This window comes from Ranitomeya imitator, chromosome 2 (assembly GCF_032444005.1).
Source record: "Ranitomeya imitator isolate aRanImi1 chromosome 2, aRanImi1.pri, whole genome shotgun sequence".
NCBI classification, from domain to species: domain Eukaryota; kingdom Metazoa; phylum Chordata; class Amphibia; order Anura; family Dendrobatidae; genus Ranitomeya; species Ranitomeya imitator.
This window is the reverse complement of record NC_091283.1, coordinates 814434908-814450825: the sequence shown is the minus strand read 5'-3', so window position 1 is coordinate 814450825 and position 15918 is coordinate 814434908. Positions and strand designations below refer to the sequence as shown.

The 15918-nt window shown below is 42.0% G+C and overlaps 1 protein-coding gene across 1 annotated transcript in view; it reads right to left on the bottom strand.

Moving 5' to 3' along the window:
• Positions 1-14671, bottom strand: part of STK32C (serine/threonine kinase 32C) — a 318006-nt gene extending 303335 nt beyond the window's left edge. The window contains exon 1 of the mRNA XM_069753893.1: positions 14313-14671. Within this exon, the coding sequence (XP_069609994.1) occupies positions 14313-14394 (82 nt within the window). The 5' untranslated portion in view covers positions 14395-14671. The remainder of the gene's footprint in view (positions 1-14312) is intronic.
• Positions 14672-15918: the final 1247 nt, after the last annotated feature.

Sequence of the window (15918 nt, the reverse complement as noted above, 5' to 3'; positions counted from 1 at the left end):
ACTGGCACACAAGCCCAGAGGCCAATATTAATCTCCCACTTTTTTTTTTTTTCCAGGGAAAATTTATAAACCCAATAAAAAAAAAAAAAAAAAAATAGGCTTTCTATGGCCCACTATCTGAGAGAGAGAGATGGCACGCTTAGGACTGGCACACAAGCCCAAAGGCCAATATTAATCTCCCACTGATTGATTTATTGATTTTTTCAGGTAGAATTTTAGAACCCAAATAAAGCAAAAAAATAAATAGGCTTTCTATGGCCCACTGAGTGAGAGATGACACAGACAGGGATGGCACTCTAGCAGAAATGTCAATCTTAATCTCCCACAAAAAAAAAAAAAAAAAAACAGGGAGTGTCCTTCAATTACTATCTCCCTGCAGTAATCTCAGCCAGGTATGGCAGGCAGCAATAAGGAGTGGACTGATGCACAAATTAAATAAAAAGTGTGGACAAACAAAAAAGATAGCTGTGCAGAAAGGAAGGAACAAGAGGATTTGTGCTTTGAAAAAAGCAGTTGGTTTGCACAGCGGCGTACACACAGCAATGCAGCTATCAGGGAGCCTTCTAGGGCAGCCCAATGAGCTACAGCGCTGAGGGGAAAAAAAAAAAAATGTAGCTTCCACTGTCCCTGCACACCGAAGGTGGTGTTGGGCAGTGGAAATCGCTACAGCACAAGCGGTTTGGTGGTTAATGGACCCTGCCTAACGCTATCCCTGCTTCTGACGAAGCGGCAGCAACCTCTCCCTAAGCTCAGATCAGCAGCAGTAACATGGCGGTCGGCGGGAACGCCCCTTTATAGCCCCTGTGACGCCGCGGACAGCAAGCCAATCACTGCAATGCCCTTCTCTAAGATGGTGGGGACCAGGACCTATGTCATCACGCTGCCCACACTCTGCGTTTACCTTCATTGGCTGAGAAATGGCGCTTTTCGCGTCATTGAAACGCGACTTTGGCGCGAAAGTCGCGTACCGCATGGCCGACCCCGCACAGGGGTCGGATCGGGTTTCATGAAACCCGACTTTGCCAAAAGTCGGCGACTTTTGAAAATGAACGACCCGTTTCGCTCAACCCTACTTACTAGCAGTGTTATAGGGAGAATTAGGGAACCTATAGCTGGTGGTATTACTACCGCATTAATACACACTTATCAATAAAGACCTAAAATTGACCCCTTAAAGGTCACCCTGAATAGTAAATGAACCCCTTTAAAAGGGTTTTCAAAAAAATCACAAGTTATCCCCTTTCCACAGGATAGGCAACATCTTACTATTTACAGGGGGTCTGATTACTTGCATTCCTAGAGACCCCAATGGAACAGAAGTGAAGCAGAAGTGTGCACAATCCACCATCCCTCTATTCATTGTCTATGGGACTGCCGCAAAGTCTAATGAATGGAGTGTGGGCACCTCTGCTCCATTTATAATGGCCATTCTTCAGGTTCTAGAGTCCCTTTATTGGAATCTCTGGGGTGGGGGGGGGGGGGGTCCAAATACTAATAACCCCCAGTGATCAGCAAGTTACTTCTATTCCATGTCCTTTATGCAATTTTGGCAAAGTCTCTTTAATGACAGGTATCACAGATCTCATAGAAGTCAGTGTGGTAGCAATAAAAACATGGGAATGGTAGTGTTTGATTGCTTTTATATAGTTGTCAATAATAATAAAAGAAGAAAATCAATGATGAATATTATAATAATCTCATACACTAATCCAAGAGATGTGTAAAGAAATGACATTATATAACCTTAGGGTTAGGGTTAGTGGTAACCCTAACCCTAAGGTAATTATGCATATGAAGCAAATTAAATTTTACACATTATTGCAACTGGTGACACAGAATATTAAACAAGCTTAATAATTAATGAGAGTCATAAAGCCGAACAATTCTCTAATGGTTTTATCACAAGTTTGTTCCTTATAGATCCCACAAGCGTGAGTGAGTGGAAGATTTCCATACAGAGTGTAAGATTGCTCTTACTGAGTGTATTGGGGGACACTCGCTTGGCACGGGATTAACGTAGTCAGGCACGATTTTTCGCTTAAATACAGTCTATACGGTTTATTAAAGTGTCATAAACCGGGTTATGCATAGTTCACATTTACATTTCATAACACATCAAGCACCAACTGGTGATATTAACTTGCAGCTTTATCTTAAATACTTCATTTCCGGCTTTGTCTCACAGACACTAAACATGCTGGACCTCTCACTTCGCCCAATTACCATGGGTGTCTGTACGCCGTACACTTCACCAATGTCCCAAGTCACATACAGCGCATATGACACTGGGTCGCAGTCTGTAATCACGCCGAACCTCACTCCGTTCAGTCACCGTGGGAGACCACACAGTTCATAGAACATCACAAGCACCAACAGTATCTATACGTACCTGACTGAAGCTCCTGCTCCACCTGCTGAATCCTTGAGTGCACTCCTCCGGAAAAGCTGCCTCACAGGGATCACCAACTTGCCAGACCCACCGAAGGACGGTAGCTTCCCCAACATAGACCATCCAGAATCAGAGCGCTATTCAGGGATCCGGTTACACTCCCAGAACCTCCCAACACACCAGCATGACCTCTTCAGGACTCCTACTCTCAGGACTTCTAACACATGAACCGCACATGTGACCTGTCCTGGTGCTATTCAGGACCTCGTCCAACACCCCAGGCATATAACCTGACCAGGTGCTATTCAGGACGTCAGTCCAATACCCCAGGCCACTAGCAAGGACAAAGCCACACCATGTGCTCTTCAGGACTCCTACTCCCAGGAAATCCAACACATACTTCCAGGACCGTCACCACTCAGGTCCAAACACTGGAACCACACAGGAACACGTGACCCACACCCTGGTCACATTATATACCCTTAACCACTCCCCTGGGTGGGAGTGTGGATGTGTGGCTAGTTTGTCCCGCCCATCTCACATAAGTAGCCTAGTAAGTCTCACTTACAACTACACCATACATATGCACACTCTCGAGGGACTACAGGTCCCAGAACAACATCATTACATCAGTCTTACCACGCAGACTCCCTCTGCGACACATATCGGCCATTCACAACACAGCCAGTCACTGTTTCACCACCATTATCACAATAGATATGCCTCCATGCACATCCCAAAGAGCACACACAGCGCCCCCTAGCTGCCACAGGGGTCACTGCATCACAAAAGAAATAAAATAAATATACCCATGATCTGGAACAAAATCTAGCAAATCCCCCCACAGGGATTATATAGAGTCCATGCTTGTTTGCAGGCAGCTTATAATCTGATCTATGGCAGGTATCTATCTACCTTTTACTCAGGCTGTGACCTCAAGGATCTTTCTATGATGTCATCAGTCACATGATCTGCTTGGCCAGCGCTTTATTTTACTGCCCTGAATCCTGGGCTGTTTTGGGTTACATTATTTAAATAGGTACGGAAAGTTGGATGGTGAACGTTGGTGGACAGACTGACCTAAATGTAACTGGGCATCTCTGGAGAGACCTGAAAATGGCTGTCCACCAACGTTCACCATCCAACCTGACGGAACTGGAGAGGATCTGCAAGGAAGAATGGCCGAGGATCCCCAAATCCAGGGGTGAAAAACATGTAGCATCATTCCCAAGAAGACTCATGGCTGTACTAGCTCAAAAGGGGCTTCTACTCAATACTGAGCAAAGGGTCTGAATACTTATGACCATGTGAGATTTCAGTTTTTATTTTTTTATAAATTTGCAAAAATGTCTACATTCAAGATGGGGTGCAGAGTGTACATTGATGAGAACAAAAATGAACTTTTTCAAATTTACCAAATGGCTGCAATGAAACAAAGAGTGAAAAATGTAAAGGGGTCTGAATACTTTCCGTACCCACTGTGTGCCTTGGATCCTGGGTGTTGAGGGTAAGCCAACAAGCCTGGCTGCCATTCTGGATATAGAAAGATACTGGAGGATGGCAATAATCAGACTGTAGTATCTGACACCGTGACAGCCACTGTGATGAGCTACAATCCCCATCCAGCATGTCTTTTTTTTAACAAATACATTGCCCTGTGCTGTGAAGTGCAATGTCAGAGAGGAGCAGGTCTTTTACCGATCATTTTTATTGAAGCAGAAGGAAGATAATGATGTTACATGGAGCCGGAGCCACATTTGACACCAGAAAGTCAAGATGTCCATCTGAGGAGCTCTCATTAGTTCAATATCACATGAGGCTACACAAAAACTTTCAAGTGCTTGACACAGCGGGTGACCGCACCGGCATACCCCGGTATATAAGCCCCGTACAATGGATTATTTCCAGTACTTCACATCTAGTATTTCATTCTACCAATGTCGTGTGTAGTTACCGCCAGAAAATGTGCATGTGATGAAAAACACACTTTACCCTGTGCAGTAGGATTCAGTTAAAAGTCGTGGCACTTTATCAACACTTTATTTGCCACCAACAAACTCAAACTTTGCATTTAGTCTAATAGTCTAAAACAACGATACAGTAATATTTTGTATGCAGCTCCAATGCAAAACTATGTGCCCCCTTCACCACCTTGTGATTTTCCTTTCTTTTTTTTTTCGTTTTCGTTTTTCGGTCCCAGAACCATAACTTTTTTTTTATTTTATTTATTTATTTATTTATTTATTTTTTTCCATCAATATGGCCATATGAGGCCTTTTTTTTTGCGGGACGAGTTGTACTTTTGAACTACACCATTGATTTTACCATATGGCAAAAAAAATTGCAAGTGCAAAAAAAGAGCAATTCCATCATTTTTTTTTTTTTTTTATTTATTTATGATGTTCACTAAATGCTAAAACCAACCTGGAAATATGATTCTCCATGTCAGTACGAGTGTACAGATACCAAACATGTATAGGTTATTTTTTATTTAAGAGATGGAATAAAAAATCTAAAGTTTGTAAAAAAAAATAAAAAAATGGCGCCATTTTCCGAGACCCGTAGCGTCTCCATTTTTCAGGATCTGGGGCTGGATGATGGCTTATTTTTATTGGTACTATGTTGGGGAAGATATGATGTTTTCATTGCCCGTTATTGCATTTTATTGCAGTGTTGAGGCGACCAATAAAAACGTAATTCTGAAGTTTTTATTTTTCTTGTCGGACGCATTAACTTTATATTTTGATAGATCGGACATATCTGAATGCAGCGATACTAAATATGTATCATTTTTATATTGTTTTATTTTGAATTCGGCAAAATGGGGTGATTTCAACTTTTACGTTTTTTAAATTTTTAAAAAATTTTTTTTTTTATTGGCTTCAATAGTCCCCTTAGGAGACTTGAAGCTGTGATCATCCAATCTCCTGGGCTTCAGCCCTTTATGTGTAGCATAAATCAGGATCTCACAAGACAAGCATGGGCGTCTTTTTTAGACCCCCGGCTGTCATGACAACCTATTGGCGTCGCGTGATCAGTGACAGCGGTGCCAATGGGCGTGTCTTATGATGCATTTCTGGCTCGCACAACTTAAGTGCTGCTGCCAGAGTTTGGCAGCGGCATTTAGCATGTTAACAGCCGCGGGTGGATCGCAAGTTCGTAAAGGGGTTAAAGGAAATCTGTCACCAAGTTTTTGCCACCAAATCTGAGAACAGTTATAATGTAGAGGCAGAGACCCTGATTACAGTTATGTCACTTACTGGGCTGCTTGCTGTAGTTGTGCTAAAATCACTGTTTTATCAGCAGGAGATTATCACTAGAGAACTAGTCCAACCACGCCCTCACCACTGACTGGCAGCTTTCTGCCTATCCACAGAAATACATGGAAAGCAGCCAATCAGTGGTGTGGGCGGGTTTATACACAGCTCCGCATTCAGAGAACAGGTAGATCTATAACACATGAAACAGGGATTTTATCAATACTTCAGCAAGCAGTCCAGTAAGTGACACATCACTGGAATCAGGGTCTCTCACTCTATATTATTCTGCTCACAGATGGGGTAGAAAAAGCCTGATGCCAGATTCCCTTTACGAGTTTGTGTAATAAAGGAGCAAAAGGACCTCATAAAGTGGGGTTCTCCATTAGTGACCCCCCCTAGACCAGAGAGACCCTCAGCCTCCTCTACTAGGTCATGCATTATATAGACATCCATCAATGTGTATGGCTGCCATATAATACTATATTTCTCATGCAGTGTGGCAATTTGAGGATACTCCAGGTAAAATCAGCTTGTCTGATATGTTAAAGGTGTTTTCTTAGCATTCCAACTGGTATTTGCTCTGTTAAGTCATATCGACGTCATAGAGGTAGGACCCCCGGTCTGATCTCCCCTCAATGAGCCATAATGGAAAGTTTCAAAGATTTTGCTCAGTTGTCGCTGGCTTCACCTAAATAGCTGCCATAAAATATCACATTTTCCCAAATTTCCATGTATGGAGACAGTTTTACAATTTCTTATTTTAAAAAAGCCCTCAATAAAGGGAAACAACCGTGGCTATCCATCGTCTTCCTTCAACCTATCTCATTTCAATTGCTTCATTCTACGTGACCTATTTTACCATTGGGACCAACACATGACCATAGTACGTGTGACAGACAGAAGCTGCACTGCTGCTTTAGAATCATCCAGCAACTATAGGGGTTAAAATGGTTTTAGCAGACAGGGAGTGGTTAGCTCAGCCCCAGGGGATACTGGGAAAGTTGTCAGTGTGTCCAGGAGATCCAAGAGTAAGGTGTGCAAGGGTATGTACACATGTTCAGGAATTGGCAGCGCTTTGGACGCAGCACATGTCCGCTACGTCTACAGCACTGCTGACTATTGAGCGTAGGTGATTCCGCATGTGTTCATTGAACTATGTGGATTCACCATGTCCAATACATTGTACATGTGAAATTTATCTTGCAGAGGTTCCACTCCACAAGATAAATAAACATGCTGCGATCTGGAGAGACGCGCCGTATGCCCTTCTCCGCGGGTAAGCCGCGGGCATCTGTGCACACATAGTGGGCATGAGATTTCTTGAAATCCCATCCACTATGCTGTATTGGTTGGACGCTGCACAAGTACGTAGCGTCCAACCCGCAGCGTTTACTGATCATGTGCACATACCCTTAGAGAGTCTCCTGACAGACTGAAATCAAACAAGCTGTATAGACCAGTTCTTACATAGAAGCGATTGCTGTAATCGTAAAAGCAGTCAGGCCAGCCAGGAGCATCTTTATTACCTCAAGATAGAAACGAGAGAGCTACAGCACCGGACTCATCCCCCTTCCCCTACCTCACTGCATGAGCAAGGTACAGTTCTGCTTAGGTTACGACACTGTGTGAAGAGAAGTTATCTGTGAAGAGCCTTTCATATATGTTGATGAAGCATTGCATGAAGAGAAGTGATTCTGTGTGATGACAAGAAGCTTGAATAAAACCCCTGTGATCAATTTCAGCTCAGCACTGTGTCATAGCTGTGTGCCTGTAAACTGTTACCTCCCCTCTACTACGAAGAATTATAATTAATGGTCGCCCTGAATAAGATTTCCCGAGAATTCCAAAAAGAACTCTTGTTTCCCTTGTATCGCCTTCATATACTGAGTGGCATACATACAACACATGCCTGAAAATGATATAGAACACGTCAGACAGATCATAGCTGAGCGTCCTCCCCATTAGAAAGTGACATTAATATACACTACATGATGGTGAAAGTAAGATAAGAGAAGGGTGAAGGCGCGGTGATTAAGCCGATGCATTTTCTAGTTCACAGTGTAACATGCACATGTAAGACTTACATAATCCATTACTGTTACACATATAAATGACTAATCCAATTAGTCATTACGGCTTTAGAAGTGTTCCCTCCAGCAGCGCATAAGCTGAGAGCAATACACAGGAGATGTTTCGTGTAGCGCTCCCTGGGAGATGGAGCTGCTGACACATTACAGTACATATGGATGATACATCCGACCCATATAAACACAGAAATACATTAAGAACATATTAAGGTCATTAGGAGACTTGCTTGTATCTTGGCTGAGCCTAATGGGATTATTCGTATCTACATAGAGTATATGGCTACAGAAAACAGATATAGATCCAACGGTATATTATTTTAAATAAACCTGTTCCATGACATGTTGTATAAAAAAAAACCTGTTCCATGACATTCTTTTATAATCTATTTTCCATCATTAAAAAGATTAAAGGGGTTGTCCAAAACTGGACAATTATTATTGACTGGCACATGTAGGGAAAAAAAATTAAAATAGAAAACTAATACTCTCCATCCCGACTGGTCGGATCTTCTGCACTCAGCACTGTGGCCCCTGCCAATTTCCTGGCATAAAAATCCAGGAGGGGCGTCACATGAGCACTGCAGCCTATCAGCTGTCGCTGATCGGCAGCAGCGCTCACATTATGTAGGAGCGGAAGAAGCTGTTACAGCACTGAGTATGGGGGAGCAGCACCGACCCTGGAGGGGAATATCACATTTTGTATGCTTTGTATTGTATTTTGTCTCCAGTGATCAGCAGTCATTTTTAGAAAGTGTTCAATTTCCCTGCAGCGCCACCACAGGAGGAACTGAGCATTGCACAGCGGTTACAACCAATAGGATGTCACTCCTAAAATGCAAGGACAGGTCTCTGCTCCAGGTGATTGGTCAATGTCTCCAACTATGGATCCATTTCAGTGATCTCAGAAGAATTTATGCCACATTGTCTAGTAACGGCTCCATCAGATGTCATTGGATCTCTGTCCAATTTCGGACCTCAGTGCACGGACTGGCCGCGGATCTCCTGACCTGAGCGTGACAGCTTGATATCCCTATGAGACCATCATGGTCGGGTTGGGAGAGCTGCGGCCAGTCCGTGTATTAATGGTCCGTACTCAGACCGATTTCCAGGGACGTCTGAGCCTTTAGCTAGTTGTTGGCCAGAGCCTTGTTCAGCCGACAACCTTTTTTTTTCCAAACCCCTTCCCCTTTAAACATCCACTTCTGGTAGCAGTATATCTTCCTGAAGAGGAAAAGGATCGGCCATTCAAAAATCCAACATGACCAACGCTTAACCCCTTAGAGACCTGGCCATTTTTTTTTCAATCTGACCAGCGTCACTTTATGTAGTAACCACTCTGGAACGCTTCAACATGTCCCAGTGATTTGGAGATTGTTCTTTTTTTTCGTGACTCATTATACTTTATGATAATGGTAAATTTAGGTTGAAGTGGTTAGTGTTTAATTATACAAATATCATAACGTTGACAAAAATGTCCAAAAATTTGCGATTTTCAAACTTTGAACCTTTATCCTTATGACTGTTGTGTTTGAAACTGTTAAACTGTAAAGTGCTGTGGAATATGTTGGCGCTATATAAATAAAGATTATTATTATTATTTTATATCCCTTTAATCCAGACAGTCATACCACACAAAAACATTAATAAATAACATTTTGCTTCTTTACATCAGCACCATTTGGAAAATGTTGTTTTATTTTTATTTTTTTACATTTTATAAAGTTTAAAAAATGTAGAAGCAATTTTTCATTTTTTTTTTCAAGGAAATTTACAACACTAATTTTTTTAGGGACATATTCAGTTTTTAAATGACTTTGGGGGGGTCCTATGTATCGGAAACCCCCAAAAGTGGTACCATTTTATAAACAGCACCCCTCAATGTGTTAAAAATTTAATTTCAGGTCGTTTATTAACCCTTCAGATGCTTTTCAGGAATGAATGCAAAATGACACGACAGGAATGAAGAAATGTATTTTTGCCATCTAAATGTTTCTAACTTATGATCATGCCGCTATAGCTGGAAGACGTGAAGGCCATTACTTGGCCACGAATTTCCACGGCAAACACCAGGACCACACGATGAAGATCTCAGGGTGCTAATGGGGTTAAAGAGGGAGACCCCCGCACTCTGTTAACCATCTAGATGCTGTAGTTCCTATTGACAGCAGTATTTAAGGGGCTAAACGGCCATGGTTGGGGCCAACACTGATTGCAGCTGATGCAGAAAGTTGTCAGCTGTAGTGTACAGCCGACAGGTGCTGGATTGACACCTGTACATGGGTGCTAGTCTCTTATATCGCAGGTCAGTAAAAAGATGTATTGGGGGTCACTAAGGGGCTTTTAAACCTCCTGTCATCTACAGAGAAGCATCGCGCCCATGAAAGTCTCGGTCAGTCTCCTCGAATTGGAGGGTTCAGCCAACAGTGATCTAATGCACGCGGTTTCCTGTAGACCTCCTGTAATCCTTATGGTCTGGTCCATGCAAAATCCATGCCATGATCCATCCAATACTACACACATTGTCACCTTATGGATAAAGTCAAGGCTGCTTTTAAACAACGTTAATATGTTCAGGCGCATTATATTTGTAGCAAGAATGGAAACTGAACCTGTAAGGACAAAGTCGGAAAACCTTTCCCAAATAAAAGCCATTTTTCTTGCATTATTCTTATGCAACTGGCAACACAAAATTTCCAGGTATCATCTAAAAGCAAAGGTGTAGTTTACACTCTGCCCCAAATATATGCACCAAAAATACAGTACGTAGGGGACGGTTTCTGGAAATCCTATTTGCATGCCATGGAAAAATATCATACTGAACGCGGCCCTTGCTGTTGGCGTTCCAATCCAGCGGAGAAATATCACGTTGCATTTTCCTATCATCAGAAGTGCCGCAAGTTTCTTCAGATGGCAATCTCCCAGCATGGAATTTGGTTAATTACAGATCTTGATAACTTAATTAAAAAGTAGAGCAGTTTTCTACTCCCCTGTCTTATAGAAAAGTAGCATGTCTGTACTCAAGCAGAATAGCGGAGGCAAAAATGAGGTCATATGGCATGCGAGTGCAATGGATCAGATTTGTAAGAGCGGTGTGCAAGTTTTCTTATTGGGTGGAGAATTTGTACAAGTGCAGGAACCTCCATATTGTGGGAGCTCGTAGGGGTTCACTGCTGCAGGGAAAGCTGTACGACCTCCAATATGGCTGATTTGGAAGCTCAAACATGGATTGTCACCCAGATTTCCCACATTCCAAAAATAGCAAGCATAGAATAATTCAGCCAACCGCCGTATCATTACATGTCTGTCCATTCATGTATTTGGGAAAACTAAATGACAATCACAATCTTGTAGACTTGGCAATTTTGCCTAAAATAATTAAAAAAAAATGAGAGGTGATTGGAATGTTTCCTTTTTTTTTGGGTGAGGTCTTTTAGAGAGAAGGTTATTTCACCATTATGACAGAATAATGACATCAGGATGGTAACCATTACAAACATGGTCCTGGTGTATCAGCAGTCACACACACACACACACACACGCACGCACACACACACACATATATACAGGTGCGTCTCACAAAATTAGAATATCATCAAAAAGATAATTCAGTTCTTCAATACAAAAAGTGAAACTCATATATTATATAGAGTCATTACAAACAGAGTGATCTATTTTAAGTGTTTATTTCCATTTATGTTGATGATTATGGCTTACAGCCAATGAAAACCCAAAAGTCATTATCTCAGTGAATTAGAATACTTTATAACACCAGCTTGAAAAATTATTTTAAAATCCGAAATGTCTGCCTACTGAAATGTATGTTCAGTAAATGCACTCAGTACTTGGTCGGGGCTCCTTTGGCATCAATTACTGCATCAATGCGGCGTGGCATGGAGGCGATCAGCCTGTGGCGCTGCTGAGGTGTTATGGAAGCCCAGGTTGCTTTGATAGCAGCCTTCAGCTTGTCTGCATTGTTGGGTCTGGTGTCTCATCTTCCTCTTGACAATACTCCATAGATTCTCTATGTGGTTAAGGTCAGGCGAGTTTGCTGCCAATCAAGCACAGTGATACTGGTGTTTGTAAACCAGGTATCGGTATTTTTGGCAGTGGGGACAGGGGCCAAGTCCTGCTGGAGAATGAAATTTCCATCTCCAAAAAGCTTGTCGGCAGAGGGAAGCATGAAGTGCTGTAAAATTTCCTGGTAGACGGCTGCGCTGACTTTGGTCTTGATAAAACACAGTGGACCTACACCAGCAGATGACATGGATCCCCAAACCATCACTGATTGTGGAAACTTCACACTAAACCTCAAGCAGCTTGGATTGTGGCCTCCACTCTTCCTCCAGACTCTGAGACCTGGATTTCCAAATGAAATGCAAAATTTACTTTCATCTGAAAACAACACCTTGGACCACTGACGACAGTCCAGTTCTTTTCCTCCTTGGCCCAGGTAAGACGCCTCTGGCGTTGTCTATTGGTCATGAGTGGCTTGACACAAGGAATGTGATACTTGTAGCCCATGTCCTGGATACGTCTGTGTGTGGTGGCTCTTGAAGCAATGACTCCAGCAGCAGTCCACTCCTTGTGAATCTCCCCCAAATTTTTGAATGGCCTTTTCTTAACAATCCTTTCAAGACTGTGGTTATCCTGGTTCATTGTGCACCTTTTTCTTCCACACTTTTTCCTTCCACACAACTTTCCATTAATATACTTGGATACAGCATTCTGTGAACAGCCAGCTTCTTTAGCAATGACCTTTTGTGGCTTTTCCTCCTTGTGGAGTGTGTCAATGACTGCCTACTAGATATCTGTCAAGTCAGCAGTCTTCCTCATGATTGTGGCACTACTGAAATAGACTAAGGGACCTTTTTAAACGCTTAGGAAGCCTTTGCAGGTGATTTTTGTTACTTATTCTAATTTACTGAGATAATAACTTTGAGATTTTCATTTTCTGTAAGCCATAATCATCAACATTAACAGAAATAAACACATGAAATAGATCACTCTGTGTGTAATGACTCTATATAATATAAGAGTTTCACTTTTTGTATTGAAGAACTGAAATAAATTAACTTTATGATGATATTCTAATTTAGTGAGAAGCACCTGTGTATATATATATTATATTTTTTCTAAAAGTATTTCCTGGGCATGGTTTACATATGATGTAATTGTCCCTTATTTAATATATGATTAATTCTTTTATCACTGGCACTTTATTATTACAAATTGTTTTCATTTACCAATACTGTATACGCACATACTATTCAGTTCCCATTTCAGCCCATGCACTGGCGACTCCAAGTGCTCTTCGTTTTTCGGTATGGCACTAGTGTATCAACAGTGACATTACAACACACTACTGGTGTAAACAATGAGATACAAAGGTTGACATAAAATCTAACCTTTCGTTTCCAGTTTCATATTCTCTATCGCTAGATTACTTATAACCTACCATTTATAATGAGGAACGAGCCTTTTTATACATGGGGATATAGAATCTGCCATCACTACCTCTTGCCCTCCGGCATTCCACAGTCTGGCTGCTCTAACTGTAAAGAACCCTTTCGCTGTCAGAATTGCCTTTTCCTCCGCGCATAATGAAGGTCCTCTGGTCTTTATAAGGTCCTTGGAAAGTCAACATAGCACTGGTGGATCAAAAGAAACACTACAGACACTTAGCGCTCCTCTGATATATTTCACTACGATCAATAGAATGAAATACAGTTATTGATGACCGGAATTAATATGTGTATGTTGTGTCATATTTATACAACACATATACACTAGAGCATAATAATACAAACACTTTTAGACCTCATTCACACTTCCGCGCTCAGGCACGTAAGTGGAAAAAATGGTAGCGCTGTGCGTTTTTACCGTCGGTCATCAGTGTTTTTCATGGATGGGTGAATAAATAAATTACAAAGCTTTTTTATACTTTTTTTATACTATAGTTTTTTTTTTATACTTTGCAATGTTTAATACGACATAATGACGCCATCCGTGTGCGATACGTGTTTGTCACGGACCCATAGACTTGTGCTGGCACTTTTCATCCATGATACCGGAGATAAACGGACGCGTCTCCGTGAGTTCTGCACAGACACACAGTAAACACAGATGTGTGAATAGCGCCCTAGATTATAATGGGTATATGTCCTATCCGTGAAAAAAAAAACGGATCCATGCAAAATGGACGTCTGACTGAGGTCTTAAAGTAAATAACGGACAATGATGTTTCCAAATTGCACAAGTAAATGCAGATGTAGCAGAACTCTGTGTCTCTGTACAACTTTGAACAATATTTTCATCCGGCGATATCACAAAGCTCGGCTCTGCTATAGATGCAGGTAACCTCATTTTTTACCAGTCACTACTTAATAGCTGAGCTGCTATTGTATGACAATTCCGCGATGTAGCAGACACTATTAACACTCTGGTACCCAAACTTGCCAAAGTTGACGGACGCTATCAATTTTTAGAATGTGCAACTGTCAGAAAGTGCCGAAGCCAAAAGCAGAATAAAAATGCAAGCCCCTCCAGTGCCTATAACCCACCCTTCCCTGTACTTACCATCCTCCTTCTCATCAAACACTGGTCTTTTGGAGGAAGTGTTGGCCCCCATCCTTTTCTTCCACTTGTTCCAGTGAAACATTGATGCAGAGGTGGAGATAGCATTCCCTATCTCCTGCAAATGGAAGGGAAGAGATGTTCAGAAGGCAAGCTTCAGATCCGCTCTTCAATGCTTCATCCAGGGGGTCCTACTGTGTGTAAGGGGGGCTGCACTCCTACATCCTGATCAGCACCATGGACAGCTCTGGTTTATAGAGGTACCCTGGCACTGGGCTTTCCCTGCCAGCAGTAAGAAGTGCCCTTGTTTGCTGTGCTCTGAAGTGCACTGCTTCCCATACTAGCTGCACGCTGCTCTCTCCTTATAGTGAGAATTAATGGACTCAGAACCCAATGAGGCTCACTAATGCCACTGTCAGGCAATCAGGAGAACTGCAGGCAGTTTTTAAACCCCACAGTGATACATGTTAACAATATTTTATATACTAAAAACCAAGCAAACTTAAAGGGGTTGTCTGGTCTTAAACTACAAGTCTCTCTACGTGATTGCCGACTTGTGAATCCTCATATTGTGTGCATTGTGAGGATTCTCCAGGGCCGGCGCCGGGAGCAACAGATGTATAACTACTACTATACATGCACTCACATGCCGACTAGACATGGGCAGCCTCACTCAATGCAAGTCTAGTCGGAAGTGGCCGAAAGTATGAAAATCACATACTTATGGTCACATGACCGCCCGTTCCAGCTGCTAGCACCGTGTGCAAGGAATGTGAAGATTCACAAGTCTGCAGTCACGTAGAGTGACCCCAAGGCCGGACAGCCCCTTTAACGTTTTAAAAATTCATTAATTTCAACTGCAGTGAAATCTTATAGATTGCCATTACTTAGTCTTATTATATATTTGCTTCCTGAATTAACCAAGAACCATTATTGGATGATTTCAACAATGTTTTGGTTCATTATCCTGCTGGAGGTCCCATGACCTGTTACTCAGACCAAGCTTTCTGAAACTGGACAGCACATTTGGCTCCAGAACGCCCTAATAGTTTTCAGATTTCATTTTACCCTGCCCAGATTCAAGATTCCTGTGCCAAATGCAACAAATCAGCCCCAACACATAACCAAGCCTCCTTCATGTTTCACAGTAGGTACAATGTTTTTTCCTTTATATGCTTCATTTTGGGGTCTGTAAACAAAAAAGCTGATGTGACTTGCTAAAAAGCTCAAATTTTGTCTCATCTGTCCAATCAGCATTCTTCCAAGAGATTTGTGGCTTGTCAATATGCATTTTGGCAAATTTCAGTCTCACTTTTTTTATCAATTTTTTTAAACACTGGTTCCTCCTTGGTCGTCTTCCATGAAGTGCACTTTGGCCAAGACAGCGTTGGATGGTGCGATCTTACACTGATGTACCTGGACCTTGGAGTTCACCTTTAATCTCTTTGGAAATTGTTCTGAGCTCTTTGGTTACCATTCATATTGTCTGTCATCAATTTTCCTCTTGCGGTCACGTCCGAGGAGGTTGGCTATAAACCCATAGACTATAAACTTCTGAATAATATGTGTGACTGTAGTAAAAGGAACATCAATCAGGTTGCAGATAGTC